This window comes from Phyllobates terribilis, unplaced genomic scaffold (genome assembly GCF_046119375.1).
Source record: "Phyllobates terribilis strain yellow unplaced genomic scaffold, ASM4611937v1 Scaffold_13__5_contigs__length_258822181, whole genome shotgun sequence".
Taxonomy (NCBI): domain Eukaryota; kingdom Metazoa; phylum Chordata; class Amphibia; order Anura; family Dendrobatidae; genus Phyllobates; species Phyllobates terribilis.
The window spans coordinates 123,375,714-123,391,584 of NW_027362773.1; the positions used below are offsets into that span (position 1 = coordinate 123,375,714).

General features: G+C 41.5%; 1 protein-coding gene across 4 annotated transcripts in view; it reads left to right on the forward strand.

Annotated features, from left to right (window-relative positions):
* Window positions 1-15,826, forward strand: part of LOC141174008 (inositol-trisphosphate 3-kinase B-like) — a 60,420-nt gene extending 44,594 nt beyond the window's left edge. For all 4 annotated transcript variants that reach the window (XM_073658590.1, XM_073658591.1, XM_073658593.1 and 1 more), the window contains exons 3-8: window positions 2,544-2,628; window positions 5,588-5,801; window positions 9,198-9,402; window positions 10,503-10,604; window positions 11,177-11,248; window positions 14,885-15,826. In XM_073658590.1, coding sequence (XP_073514691.1) covers window positions 2,544-2,628; window positions 5,588-5,801; window positions 9,198-9,402; window positions 10,503-10,604; window positions 11,177-11,248; window positions 14,885-15,217 — 1,011 coding nt within the window. In that variant the 3' untranslated portion in view covers window positions 15,218-15,826. The remainder of the gene's footprint in view (window positions 1-2,543; window positions 2,629-5,587; window positions 5,802-9,197; window positions 9,403-10,502; window positions 10,605-11,176; window positions 11,249-14,884) is intronic.
* The last annotated feature ends 45 nt before the right edge of the window (window positions 15,827-15,871 follow it).

Here is a 15,871-nt window from a genome sequence, read left to right on the forward strand (position 1 = left end):
TCCAAGTATCTGTGCTGAGGTTAAAGGGTGAAGGCCAAGGCACCCCACGAAATCTACCAGATGGAGTGGCTAGTGGAAAGCTTGTCCATGGAAGCCCTATTGAAGGTTGCCAGTCTGCCACGGACAGTGTTCCTTGACAGGTCCAACTTACAGCACCCTATTAGTAAATGCATAGGCTAAGTAATGAAGTAATGTTAAAATATATATGATTTCACTGGAAAATTAGTCTGATAGACAATTCTTGCCCATATATAGGGTTGAAAAATGTTTCAAAGTATAGCTAGCTTTGCCATTCGGGAGTTTAGGATGGCACAGTGACAACCTTTATGGGAGCAATAATGGAAGATAAATGGATTGTCACACCGTTTTCATCTAAACAGACATACAAACATAGTAGTCAATTTTTAGGTAGAAGTCAGAGTAAATGAGTAGACTACATTAGGGCAAGTTGTAACAGGTGACAGTCGTTACTCGGATTGTTCTCTTAGTGATTTTTTAATGTTTGTAACTTGCATATTGATCATCGAACCGACCATTCAAAGACAAGAGATGGTAGGTATCACATTTCTAAAGAATCTCATTGTGTTACAGTTCATTAAAGGGAATCTGTCTTCAGGATTGTGACACCTAATCTAAGAGCAGCATAATGTAGAAATAGAGAAATTTTGATAAAATCATTGTTTTACAGCAGGAGATTATCCCTAGTCCAACCACGCCCTCCACCACTGATTGGCAGCTTTCTGCCTATGCACACTGTACACAGAAAGCAGCCAATCAGTGGTGTGGGCGGGGTTATACACAGCTCAGCATTCAGAGAACTGCTAGATCTGCAGCAGAGAAACTGTGATTTTATCAAAACTGCTGCAAGCAGCCCAGTAAGTGACACATGACTGGAATCAGGGTGTCTACAACCTACATCTTGCTTCTCCCAAATATGGTAGTAAAAACCTAGTGACAGATTCACTTTAATTCTGCTGGGCTCGAGCTGCATTTATAATACTGTAAATTTTAGAGCTCATATTTTTCTGCATTTCTTAGTTGCTCAGTGTCAGTTTTCCTTTATACCTCATCACAAAGTAAAAAGAAAAATCACAAGAGGACTTAAAGGGACATAAAGTCAGCAGGATTTTGCTATGTAGTCTGAGAGCAGTACGATGTAGGGGCAGAGACCCTGATTCCAGCAATGTGTCATTTACTGGGTTGCTTGCTGCAGTTGTGATAGAATCATTGTTTTCTCTGCTGAAGATCTAGCAGTTCTCTTAATACTGAGCTCTGTATAACCCCACCCACACCACTGATTGGCAGCTTTCGTGTACACTGTGCATAGGCAGAAAGTACAATATTTACCTTACTTTCCTATTATATTGATGTTTATGAAACAGAAGCTTCCTAGGGACTATAGCCTCAATGCAATGATGATACATGACATGAGGTACTGCGGCTTTATTAGTGCTCATATTTTAGTCACAGTTATTAGCGAGCTTATTTTATGGTTCTATCAAATAATGCTGGAAATCCCATGAAAATCGCCTTTTTTTCAGGCCAGCATTCTTTTCAGGTAGTGGCACGCTCATCAGAAAATCCATTGCCAAGTAACACAAAAATATTACTCTTTTCCACTCCCCTGATTTTCTATTTTGATACAGCCACAGTTAAAAAGTTTAAAAGGTGAATAATAGAGAAACAGACTTTGTAAGTTTTTATCAAGAAGCATATCTTGTTAGGGTGGAGGGTGGAGGATCGGTGTTGTTATGGACTAATTATAATAAAAGGGCAGCAGTGGAACAGATATTTTCTGAACCGCCCTGGAAATGTTTACCCTGGATGAAGAGAACTCCAACCTGTGAGATACCGAGCCACCCCACAATAGGGCCAACATTAGGAGTATGCTTAAAGGGGTGTTCCAAAGTTATTTTCATCCTAAATCCCTATTTAGTGCCGTAATCTAAACTATTTTCTAATATACTTGAATTAAAAATCCTAACTACACTATCTAACTGCTTTTCTTTTTTTCCCCTACTTTCTTTTTGATGACTCTTTGTTTGAGAATCCCACAGCATGCTGGGATATTCAAACCAAGCGTTATCAGGGGGCACTACCGCAGACTCTACCCCTCTCTGAAATATAACATCATCAGTGACCTCCATTTCAGAGGTGGGCTAGTCCCAGCGCGATGTGTACTGTTCGATGTGCACAATGACAGCGCGCTCTCTGTTGCCGGCTCAGATCAACATTACAGAGCCGACAACAATGAGCTCTGCCCCTCAAGTGATGTCACTGGCCTTTGCACACCGGGTATTCTGACATGCTCTCTGTTGCCGGCTTGTTAATGCTGATCAAAATCAGCAACAGAGAGCGCGCTGTCATTGTGCACATCGCTCTGGGACTAGCACTTAATTTCAGGGGTAGGGCAGGGACTGCAGCAGTGACCGCAGCCTCTGCACCCTGATGATGTTTTGTCCGAGTATCCTGGCATGATGGGAATATAGAATGAGCGTTTTATGGCCTTTTTTTTTCTAATTTAATAATCATTTCTTTTATAGACCAAATCATGGAAGACTTTCTTCACGATGGTGCATTGGTCCCTCCGTCGACAGAATTCCTGGGTGCAGTTGGCTGGTCATGAAGGTAAAATGATCTAAAATGTGTTAGTGACAAAAAAATGGGGATTTCCAGCACTCTGTTTACAGACTTAAAAAAAACTTATTGGTACAACAAGGACATAAAAATAGCATCATACCAACGCGTTTTGACCAGATTATGAAAGTGTTATACGAAGCACATTTGGATTTAAATTACACATTTTCTCTGAATTCTCTTAGTAACGACAAAGTTGTTTGGTAGAACTTTGAACTGTTACAATTTTGCTTTATTTTCCAGAGGAAACTTCAGAGCTGTTTTGGGGAAAATAATATATATATTTTTTTAAAGTAGTTGTAGAGGATCAAAAAAATATTTGTTTTTCCTGGAAACAGCACCACTCTTTACTATTGGTTGCATCTGGTATTGCAGTTTAGAATAGTTCATTTTTTTTTTTAGTCATTGTTGGTGAAAAATCCCACTTGCCTAAAAAAGTGCAGAGAATACAGGTTGTCCCACCGTTACAATTATCACCTACCCAAATAGCAAAATATTTTTGGATGGCTTTCCGAAAAAGTTGCAAAATTTTTCATGCAGATTAAAAATTTGATTCAAGGGGGAGTCTCTGGACGCTGGGCTTTACAGCTGAACTTGACAAACTCGGGATCCTTCAGTCTTGGCAGATAAAACATGGTAAAGTTTGTAGAATTCGGTTTTCTCTTCAAGAGTCAGCGTGGAGGTGAGCCAAGTGTCAAGTGCGCTGTGACAAAAGTAGTCGTTAAGCTCAATCTTCCTTGGAGAAATATTCAAGACAGATCGGTAAACATGAACTAAGACCCTTGAAATAGCTCATTCCATATTTCTTTTTTTTTTTATAACATTAGCAGAAAAAATGTAAAAATAGATTAAATGGAACCTGTAAAATTGTACGTGTATTCTGATCTGTTCTAGAGAAGAAGCTGAGCAGAATGGTATATGGGTTTGTTGGACCTGTTTCAATATAACTTGCATTTTATTAATTGAAATCCCTTGTGTTTTTATACATAGGGTCCAGTGGGCGGTCCTACTAGTGATTGACCGCAGCACTGTACAGGGAAGACTGTCAATCACTGAATAGCACCGCCCACTGGACTCCTATGTATATAACCAGGGATTCCAATGAATAAACTGCAAGGTGTAACAAAACTTTCCCCCCCAAAAAATGTCTATCAATCTGATCAGCTCCTCTTGCTCTATAACATCCTGCCTGCAGAGGAGATATCTTTTTTTGACATGTCAGGTTCCCTTTAAGCACAGCTATAGTTCAGGTCGGTATTTTATTTTAGACCAACTTACATCATTATAGGGTGGGATAGCTAACGGGACCACCCTTTCTTATCTACTAGAATTTCTCTGCCACGTTCCTTACTTTGTTTTACTGACTTTGGGTTCACTCCTCAGGGTCCATCAATGATGGAGATGGCCCATATAATATCTGTCAATATCCCATACAATAAATCCTATCTATTCCCACTCCCACTACCCACTAACCAACTTCACTACTGCAACACTGGGCAGATGGGAAGTAAAAAAACAAAGGATCATCAAAAAGAAAGGGCGGAATAAGTAAAACCAAATTTGATCACTATCAATTATATGTGAACCGTTTCCTACAAATTCCTGTAAATTTGCCGATCTGATTACGCTGAATATTCACCGATTTCTCTAATAGTTCTGAGGAGTTTTATCCATCCAATTCTTCAATCTGGAAGGGCTTCGTTGACCTCTATACCTGAAGTAATGTTATTCTAGCTGCTATAAGCATCTTTAAGACCAGTACTGTATCCATAACAGGGCCCTGGAGAATACTAATGATACCCTTAAAAAAACATAGGGTGGAAATGATTGAAGCCTAGTTCTGATCTTCTCCCTCACGTTTTGTAATATTTGTTTTATATTTCATGGTGGGATACATGGTGACATTAATGTTTCCTGTGGGGGATATTCTGCCTCTATAAAGTGCAGTGGTGGGACAGATGACGGACACAGACATTTTCAATGGTGCAAAACATAAACTTTACTTAAAGGGTCTGTCCGGGACTTTTTTATTCTTTTTTTCACTATGGGCGTAAAAACTAATAGGCAAGCAGTTGCTAACAGAGGCAAATACCTGCTTTTTCTACCTGGTGCCAGCACAGAGCAGTCACTGACCGCTCCTGCCAGCGATTCAGCTGCTCCATGCCAGCAGAGCAGCTCTTCTTCTTCCTCTCTGCTCTGTCGATGTGTTGTGACAGCCAACGTCATGCTGATTAACAGCCGGTTCCCCGCAGTTAGGCTGCGGGGAGCCGTCTGTCAGGCAGCATGACATCGGCATTCACGTTCCATCAACAGAGCAGAGCGGAAGAGAAGCAGTCTTTGATGGTGACATCAGCGGAAGCCACTGAATCGCCGGAGGGAGCGGTTTGTGACCTCTCTGTACCAGCAGAGATCGGCACCGGATCGGCATCGGAGTGCGATCCGATTTGTTTCATGGATCCATAGACTTGCATTGCCAATTTTGATCTGACACTCGGAACAATATTGGACCTGTCTCTGCGATTTTGCGTGCACCAAAAATTTGGATATGTGAACAGCCCCATAGACCATCATAGGTACGAGAAAAAATGGACGTCTTAATGAACCTCTACAAGGGGAAGCCTCACTATCTTTGACTAGTTTATACTCACCCCTAAAAATGCTCCAAAATCCTAAAAAGTCAGACATAACATCAGTGAGAGAATTCTTCATATGGCCTCTTAAAACGATTAATATGTCACTCACACGCTGATTTTAGCTTCCCTATTTCATCCCTGAATTTCTCTTGTTGGCCTAACATATTCCACTAAGGCTTCCATCACTAATGGAAAGGGTAATGGTGACACCCCTACGTCATCACGCTTCTCAGATTAAAATTCTGTATATGAGCTGGTGAAAGAGATTCTCTCTGGGGTTTATTCCATATTGATTCCTGTTTTTTTCATTCTCCCAGGTAATTTCAAAGCAAGTGAGAGAGGTCATATCCTGAAGAAGTTCAGTCCAGTAGAAAATGCATGCCTTGTGGCCCTTATGGAAGATGTGCTCCGGCCGTATGTTCCCACCTACTATGGACTGGTGGAGAGAGATGAGCAGACTTATATCAAGATGGAAGACTTGCTCATGGGCCTTGAGGGACCCAGCATCATGGACTGCAAGATTGGGATCCGGTAGAACTTTTTTTTTTTTTTTTTTAATTATTCCTCTTGACTTTTTTCTTCCCTGTACGCAGTCTATAGAAAATGAATGACTGGGAAATGTTCTACTTGTAGATAGATTTTGCTTGTATACCATCTTGCACCTAAATAATACTCCTATACACTGTCCACATAATACTATCATAGTGCCAAAATAACACCAGAATGAACAGTCCATATAATACCACCCTACAACGCTCAAAGAATATGTTTGTCTGATATTTTGATCTTTGCTGTTCGACCTAGGATTTGTCTTGACCATCCATTTGCCTAGCCCTTTTGTCGTGATCTGCTTTTTCTTGGAATATTGACCTCGGACTGTTTCCTGACTACACCTCCGTCTCACGCCTCTTTCTATGTTGTACTCTCTTGGCTTTTGTCCTCGGACCTCTTGACTACCCAGCCTCACGGCTTATCCGTGAGTAGTGACTAGCGTCACACATACTCTCAGCTTTCTTCTGGGGATCATGTCTTCAACTCTCCCACTATAATAGTTTGGTTGCCTAACTTTCCGCCCACTAAAACCAACCCAGTCTCTATGAGTAATATTTTTTTCCCTTCCTGTTTTATTGCGTAGCATTGGTGGGAATAGTTAAAGGGAATCTGTCAGTAGAAAACGACTGTTCAAACCAAGCACTAGATTTTGGTGCACATTTGACGTGGCTGAGCAGTTCAGTGCATCTTCCCACCATCTTATACTGACTGTTAATCAAGGACAGAGATAGATGGGAACCAAGTAGGTGGCAAGGTGCACTGAACTACTCAGCCACACCAAGTAGTGATGGGTCGTTCGCTTCCCTGTGAAAGAGAGGAGCCGACAACCCATTGACAGCTACTTGTAGTCTCTGAATGGTTGTCACTGGGGGATAAAATAACAGTGAAAAATTGAAAGCCGCCTTAGGAAATATTCCGTTAATGTTTGGCTGTACAGTGGTGGCCAAAAGTATTGGCACCCCTGCAATTCTGTCAGATAATACTCCGTTTCTTCCTGAAAATGATTGCAATCACAAATTCTTTGGTATTATTATCTTCATTTAATTTGTGTTCAATGAAAAAACACAAAAAGAATTGTCCTAAAGCCAAATTGGATACAATTCCACACCAAACCTAAAAAAGGGGGTGGACAAAAGTATTGGCACTGTTTGAAAAATCATGTGATGCTTCTCTAATTCATGTAACTAACAGCACCTGTAACTTACCTGTGGCACCTAACAGGTGTTGGCAATAACTAAATCACACTTGCAGCCAGTTAACATGGATTAAAGTTGACTCAACCTCTGTCCTGTGTCCTTGTGTGTACCACATTGAGCATGGAGAAAAGAAAGAAGACCAAAGAACTGTCTGAGGACTTGAGAAACCAAATTGTGAGGAAGCATGAGCAATCTCAAGGCTACAAGTCCATCTCCAAAGACCTGAATGTTCCTGTGTCTTCCGTGCGCAGTGTCATCAAGAAGTTTAAAGCCCATGGCACTGTGGCTAACCTCCCTAGATGTGGACGGAAAAGAAAAATTGACGAGAGATTTCAATGCAAGATTCTGCAGATGGTGGATAAAGAACCTCGACTAACATCCAAACAAAAAAACAAGCAATGTGAACTGAGGTCTAAGATGGTACACATGCAAGAAATAGGAGCATGTTCACACTAGCAAAAAGAAGCAAAACCTACAAAAGACAAAAAATATATCTCATACCCTACCATCATTATATATAAATGTAAAGCAAAGTTGCATATTAAATATAGGGTACTTAGTGAACTATTTTTGATCAAAAAAAGTATACAAGCAGTCCCACCAGCGACAAGGTGACCCTAAATTGGGACGGTACCTACACTGTCTATATTAAAAACCTTACTGTATATCAAAGTTGAAGTAATGTATATAAAAGGGTAGACAAGTAGGACCGGGTCCCAACTTCAGACCACCTAGGCCCGTGGTAAGCTACATATATACTAATCAGCTCAACAAAAGAGATGCCACACCTTTAATTTGCACAGAATGCAAACAAGACAAAAAACCAAGCAATGTGAACTGAGGTCTAAGATGGTACACATGCAAGAAATAGGAGCATGTTCACACTAGCAAAAAGAAGCAAAACCTACAAAAGACAAAAAATATATCTCATACCCTACCATCATTATACATAAATGTAAAGCAAAGTTGCATATTAAATATAGGGTACTTAGTGAACTATTTTTGATCAAAAAAAGTATAACATCCAAACAAGTTCAAGCTGCCCTGCAGTCCGAGGGTACAACAGTGTCAACCCGTACGATCCGTCGGCGTCTGAATGAAAAGGGACTGTATGGTAGGATACCCAGGAAGACCCCACTTCTTACCCCGAGACATAAAAAAGCCAGGCTGGAGTTTGCCAAAACTTACCTGAGAAAGCCTAAAACGTTTTGGAAGAATGTTCTCTGGTCAGATGAGACAAAAGTAGAACTTTTTGGGAAAAAGCATCAACATAGAGTGTACAGGAAAAAAAAAGAGGCATTCAAAGAAAAGAACACGGTCCCTACAGTCAAACATGGCAGAGGTTCCCTGATGTTTTGGGGTTGCTTTGCTGCCTCTGGCACTGGACTGCTTGACCGTGTGCATGGCATTATGAAGTCTGAAGACTACCAACAAATTTTGCAGCATAATGTAGGGCCCAGTGTGAGAAAGCTGGGTCTTCCAGCAGGACAATGACCCAAAACACACTTCCAAAAGCACTATAAAATGGTTTGAGAGAAAGCACTGGAGACTTCTAAGGTGGCCAGCAATGAGTCCAGACCTGAATCCCATAGAACACCTGTGGAGAGATCTCAAAATGGCAGTTTGGAGAAGGCACCCTTCAAATATCAGGGACCTGGAGCAGTTTGCCAAAGAAGAATGGTCTACAATTCCAGCAGAGCATTGGAAGAAACTCATTGATGGTTACCGGAAGCGATTGTTCGCAGTTATTTTGGCTAAAGGTTGTGCAACCAAGTATTAGGCTGAGGGTGCCAATACTTTTGTCTGGCCCATTTTTGGAGTTTTGTGTGAAATGATCAATGATTTGATTTTTGCTTCATTCTCTTTTGTGTTTTTTCCTTGCAAGCAAATTAAATGAAGAGAATAATACCAAAGAATTTGTGATTGCAATCATTTTCAGGAAGAAACTGAGTATTATCTGACAGAATTGCAGGGGTGCCAATACTTTTGGCCACCACTGTAGGTGGGCAGATTTTCAACCGCATCGGATTATGTTGATTTTTACTGGCAGAGAGACCTGGACTGTACTCACTAACGCCAAGACTGCACTGCTTGGTTTGAACAGTCATTTTCTGCTGACAGATTCCCTTTAAAGTTTGGAGTCTAACTGATGTTAATGTCTCTTTTGGACTTGTTTCAGGACATACCTAGAAGAGGAGTTGGCCAAGGCCCTTCTGAAACCAACACCTCGAAAAGACATGTATAATAAAATGGTGGCGCTGGACCCTGAAGCTCCCACACCAGAAGAGCATAAGCAGCAAGCTGTCACAAAGCCTCGGTACATGCAGTGGAGGGAGAGCGTCAGCTCCACGGCGTTGCTGGGATTCCGCATCGAGGGTGTTACGGTGAGTCACGGTTACATTATAATACACGATGGCTTCCAGGAACCTGCACAACCCACAGAATAATCAGAATACCACGATGTAAAAGAAAACAATAGAAACCCTAATGGCTCTTGACCTTCCAGATGACACTACTTTCTATCTCACTCAAAAAAACAACAATGTCATTTCCTGCTGTGTCATTCTTACACAATAATACTTACAAGTATAACACAGGTATAAAGAAAGTTTTCTGTAAAGTACTGCATGAACAAAACTTCTCTGAAGTTTCCAGCTAGTGTCATGGGGACTATATGAGACTAGAATTTAAAAAAAAAATAAGAAAAAAAACACTTTTTTTTTTTGCAGAACAGCTAAACTTTTTTCCAGAGACTGTGTCTGGTATTGCAGTAGAGTCACATTTAGACCAGATTGAAACAAGTGTATGCAAAAATGATCAATTTTTAATCCAGAAAAAAAGAGGATTTTCCATACATATTGTCATCCATATGCAATCTGTGCCTTTTTTTTTTTTTTTACATGAATAATTTAGCAATTAATAAAGGTCAAATCCAGTTTCCTTTCTTAATTGTAATGGATCCGTGAAGAATGCATGACATACAAATGATAATCTGCACGTGAGCAATTTTTTGTGCACCAATTGACTTATAATGGGTGAGTCTGATCTGAAATACGGATCACAGGAGCGCTGTTACCACATTATTTATTATGCTTACTGATATAGCGCCATCATATTCCGTAGCGCTTTAGACACAATCCCTATTGGGGCTCACAATCTAAATTCCCTATCAGCATGTATTTGGAATGTGGGGGGAAACCAGAGGAAACCCACACAAACTCGGGGAGAACATACAAACTCCTTGCAGATGTTGTCCTTGGTGTTCCTAACAACTGAGCCACATTGACTTGCATTGGTCGGTGTTCTCTTTGTTTGCCATCAGCACCTGGTCGTTTGCTATCAGCACCTGGTCGACAGCAATGTATTGTTGGTCTGAACGAGCCCTTACTTGAATAGGGTGATGTTTTTGGAAGAAAATATCCCATTTTTTTTTTGTACTCTCATACAACCCCCTAAAGAGCCATGCCATTTCTACTTCTTCTAGGTTGAAGCTGGGCCCGTTAAGAAAAACTTCAAAAAAATGAAGAGCAAAGATAAGATAATGGAAACATTTGTTCTTTTCACCAAGGGACGGAAAGACATCCTGGTATGAGACGACTTCTCGGCTGCTACTATTAGTTACGTCCTGAGGGATCCCCGGGCTTTCACATCCATCACGCTTTTCCTGTTCTGCAGACCTTGCTGCTTGTTAGACGTGTAAGCAGTTGTGGCTTTTTAGCAGAGTCACAGGGCAGCTTGTTCTCCCTGTGGACCTCCCGCTGCCTCCATTATCTGCTGACTCTTCTGGGTCATTGTGGTATTGTGCCTGCAGTCCTTCATGCCATTCTTGTAGCGACCTGACAGACGTCACTTAATACTAGAGTACGTAGGGAATGTAACCAGACGTGTCTCCAGAAGATGTGCACCATAATAGAGGCGTTACATCTGTCAAAGCCCAACAATAGTCCTCTCGTGTCCACCTTCTAGAGAAATGACATTGGTATAAAGTATGTACATCAGCAAAGCAATAAAGCATCATGACCCGGGTCTAAAGCCAACCGTAGCGCAGACGAGCGGGCAGAACATGGTAGGGGGCGAGAATAGTAGACTTTGACTTTGTGGCCGTGCAGCAGTGTCACCTTGTGTTGTAAAACGGGATATACGTGATCTTAATTTCAGGCTGCTTACTTGGACCGGCTGGAGAAGATGCAGGCCGCCCTCCAAAACTCTGAGTTCTTCCGTGTTCATGAGGTTAGTAATGGTGGATACTAGGACATGTACAGATGTGTATGGGAGTGGTAACCAGGAGGTTAAATGCTGGGGAAAAAAGTCTGAGCAACTTTGCAATACACAAATACCATGCAACACATTCATTTAATTTTTGAAATATTTGGGGAGATTTCAAACAAAATGACTGAAGATAAAATCCAGAAATGCGCTCCTGACGAGAAGTGACCTACTTATTTATTTTTTTACAAAAAGGATTTGAACATTTATATTTGGATATATATATATTTTTTAAAACTTGAACCAGCACCAATCGCTGCTACAGTGCACTGCACTCCTTATGTATTGCAGTGTATTGTTCTGGCAACATTCTCAAGAGTTGACCCCTCATTGCCTCACCTCCCCCATCTGTCTAACTCCTTAGATGTTGGCATCTAAGGAGTTAAACTGCAATAATAGGCGCGATAGCTGCAGGCTGGTGTCATCTGTATGATACAATCGGCACTTGCTGTCTATGCAGCGGGCTCAGCTCCTGAGACTGCCTTATAGATTATGTGCACACATGTGGCGTAAATGTGTGACTTATGAAGCCAAGGGGTAAAACTTTCAGCAAGTAAAATGTACAACTATTCATTATACATTCAATTCCATAGTTTAAGATTTCTGCTTCTAGTCATTCAGTGGGTTTCTATCCTGATCATGCGATGATTGCACGGGGGTAGTGTTCGTTACAATTACACTAAAGTCACACCTGTATACCCATCACATAATCAGGACACATTTTCCACCAAACACTGTACTAAAGGGGTTGTCTGGTCATAATATATCGATGATCACCCATAGGATAGTTCATCATTACTAGATTGGTGGGGATCCGACACCCGGCAGCCCCACCGATCAGCTCTTACAAACTCCTATTGCTGCATGTAAAGACGTGGAACGGAGCTTCATTCATTGTGTGGCAGTCGCTGTGGAGTACTGCAGATCACTTCCTATAATAGGACCTGTTCTGCAGTACCTGGAAGCAACTACTACACATTGAATAGAGCTTTGCAATGCAGATCCGATCCATGCGTTTACATGTAGCACAGAAGCTTGTAACAGCCGATTGGTTTGGGGTGCCAGGTGTTGAACCCATATCGATCTGATAATGAAGACCCATCCTATGGTTAGGTCCATTAATGTATTAGTAAAGGACAAACCCGTTAAATCCTTCCTAGCATCTACTGTACATGTACAGGTGTCGGATGTGTTGTACACCTGCCTCTAAGCTCTAGCACTGATTGCTGCAGGCAATCACGTAGATGCTGCTGTCAATCGCTGATAGCGGCATTTATGCGGTTAGTGTTTTCACCCATCATAAATTCACCCCACGACACGATTGTGGGGAGTAGATGGGTTACCATGAAACTGGGGGCCTACAAAAACAATAAAATTATATTTTCTTAACTATTTCATCCCACTCAGATTTGTGTTCCCCATTTCTCAGTATATTATATGGCGAAGTGAATGGTGTCTGAAAACTACAACTTATTCTGCAAAAAAAAAGCAAACAAACAAAACCAGGCCCTTGTGGCTTTTGGCACAGTGGGAGGAAAAATTGGAAAGTGGAAAAATTAAAATTGGAGCTCTTAGGAAGGGGTTAAAAACTTAATACCCCAAATGAACAGGAACAATTCCAACATTAAAAGATTTAAATGCTTCTCCAGGAATCCTGCCAATTTTAATACACCCAAAGGTATTTTCAAGACTCATGCCAGCATAAAAGGATTTATATGCCCCCCCCTCCTATTGCAATGAATTTCAGTTTTTTACTCATGTTCAAATCCTATTAACATCAGTGAGGAAGACGGTTCTAAAATAAGATTGGATCAAAAGAATCAAGATTTCTGCAAGAAAGTGAAGGATGAGTAAAGGCGCTGTGATCTGCATGGTATACAGCAGGAGGAGCTGAATGGATTGATATATATATGGTTGTTTGGGGGGAAAATAATTAATTTGTGCAGATTCCAGGCTTAGGAGTCCAGTGGGTGGTTCTAGTCACGGATTGACAGCTGTCTCCATGTGTACACTTATATAATGAAGGCAGTAACTCAATGATACGACAGCCCCCTGGACTCTTACAATCAAAATAAACAGGAATTTAAGTTAATGGATAATCAGTGGAGGTCTCAGGATCCAGACTCCCATTGATCTGCAAGAAATTAAAGGGTCTAAAAAAATATAACATTTTTCAAAACTTTTTTTTTTTTTTTTTTTTAAAGAAACGTTATAAAGACTCACATGGAACTGCAGCTGTTCTGGAAACTACTTTTACTTTATCTGCAATGTGGAGTGACAGCAGACTTCATCTGTTATCAGCAGGTTTCCTTCCTGCCTGCCCTATTCTGAAACCTGGCATCTCACACACACACACGATCTCTAGGGTCCCAAACATCTTACAAGACATAAGCCTCCAGATCTTGACCAGAGGGAATTTCTCCCAGGTCAAGCCTCTACTGCATGGTCTATGGAAGTCAGTAGTGGTTAGAGGGGTTGTTCAGGCTTGGTACAAATGTCTGCAGTCACTCTGTGATTGCGGACTGCTGAATCGTGAATGACCGCTGAGTCACGTGACCGCCAGTTCGCCCCAGGGACAACGAAGAATTGTGACGCCATGCGGTGCGGTTACAGAGTTACTCTAGACTTTTGTCTAAAGGCCGAACAACCACTGCGGTCCGGGCATATAATATTGATAACCTAGCCATGGGATAGGTCATCAGTATCAGATCTGTAGGGGTCTGACACCCACCCGATCAGCTGTTATCTGCACAGCAGCGGCCAGATGTAAACATTGAACGGAGCTGCACAACACGGCGCTGTACAATGAGTAGCGGCCGCTGCCAGGTACTGCAGATCAGCTCCTTTTTCAGAAAATAGGAGCAAATCTGCAGTATCCCCCCCCTTCATGAGGTACATCCGATAACGTGCAGTGGCTCTTGCTTTTACAGACTTAGGCCATCCATGTATTACAGATGTTTGTCAGGGGAATACTGAAAGCCAAAATAAATCAGGGGTGGCTTTAGGATATATGTGCACGGAATTTGCGCTCCAAAAAAAATCAGCAAAAAAGACCAAATTTTTTAAGGAGTTGAGTTTTTGAGCAGGATTTGGAGAGTTTGCTTCAACTTAGTTTCTGCTCAAAAAATTGCTTTAAAAAAACTATGGGTATGTACACACTGCGTCATCTAGACACCGAGTTTTACCCAGGCAAAGCTGCTTGCGGCGGTGCCGGAGCTCATTTTCATGGTTTTGCCATCGCAGCGGCAGTGTCACTGGCAGCTTTTACTAGACACTAGCGGAAGCTGGCCAAGGAATGGACATTTCATTTCTTTTACTGGAACCCTCGAGCAGTTAAAAGACGTGACATAAGATGGGACGTGTGCACAGCAGTGTTGCTTTGGTTGCTGTGCATTAGGTTTATTTTATGGGGCGCTTTTTCAGGTGTTTTCAGTCTGAAAAAGGCATCGTGAGCACATAACCTTCTAACGTTTGTGAGGAGCATATTCTCCCGCTTATATGTTCCTGTGGTGGATGCTGAATGAATCCATTGATTTTCTGCATTGTTACATTGTACCAGTTGACATAATGACGTTGATCGTTTCTATTTTTTCCTCGCAGGTGATTGGCAGCTCACTACTATTTGTGCACGACAGACGTGGCTTCTCTAATGTATGGATGATAGATTTTGGTAAAACGACTCCGGCACCATCGCACATTACTATCAGACACGACGTACCCTGGGAGCAAGGAACCCATGAAGATGGCTACCTGCTAGGACTAAAGAATCTTATTGCCACTCTCCGAGATACCATGCGAATGGTAGAAGAGACTGAAGAAAAGGCGTCGGAGAGTTTAGTGCAGGAAGAAGAGAAGGACGCAGTTAGTGAAAAGTCTTTACTGAAAAGGGAGATGGAGGGAAATACTACAAATGGGGAAAACAAAGAGCTTTAAGTGAGACAGTAGGGCATGTCTACACCCCGGTAAAACACTGACCTATAAATTCATGTATGGATTTTCTTCACTAATTACTAGAACAACAGATCCAGTTGATGTTGGGTGGACTTTGGGTGACTGCACTGAACCCATATGAATGTTGCTCATGTTGAAGCAGAATCTGAGAAGTTGGAGATAATATACTTTGTACCGATAGACAATAGGAATGAGTTGATCTTCTATGAAGATAAGAGGCCACTGTAAAACCCAAGCACAAGAAACACTGACGGCTGCTCCTCGTGATTACCTATACCAGCAAAGACCCATAGCAGGATGGCGGCGGCCATACTGGCACAATACTGACTGAGGTCCCCCTGTAGCGGGTGGGCAGCACAATCTTTATACTATATAGTGTTCATTTTCATTCCATTATATGGCAAAAAAAACCACTGTTCTTCCATTAATACCATGATGTGATTTGTGAAAGCCAGTAAATGCGTATTATAATATTGTGCAGAGCGATAAGAGACTTGTGTGCGGGCTCTGAACAATATCACAGTGTGCGAGAAACGTTTGTTTCATTCATCTTACATATGCCACTTTCTAAATAAAAGTGTATCCACCGACCACCATCATACCCTACAGAACAAAAAAAAAAAAACCTGACAATTG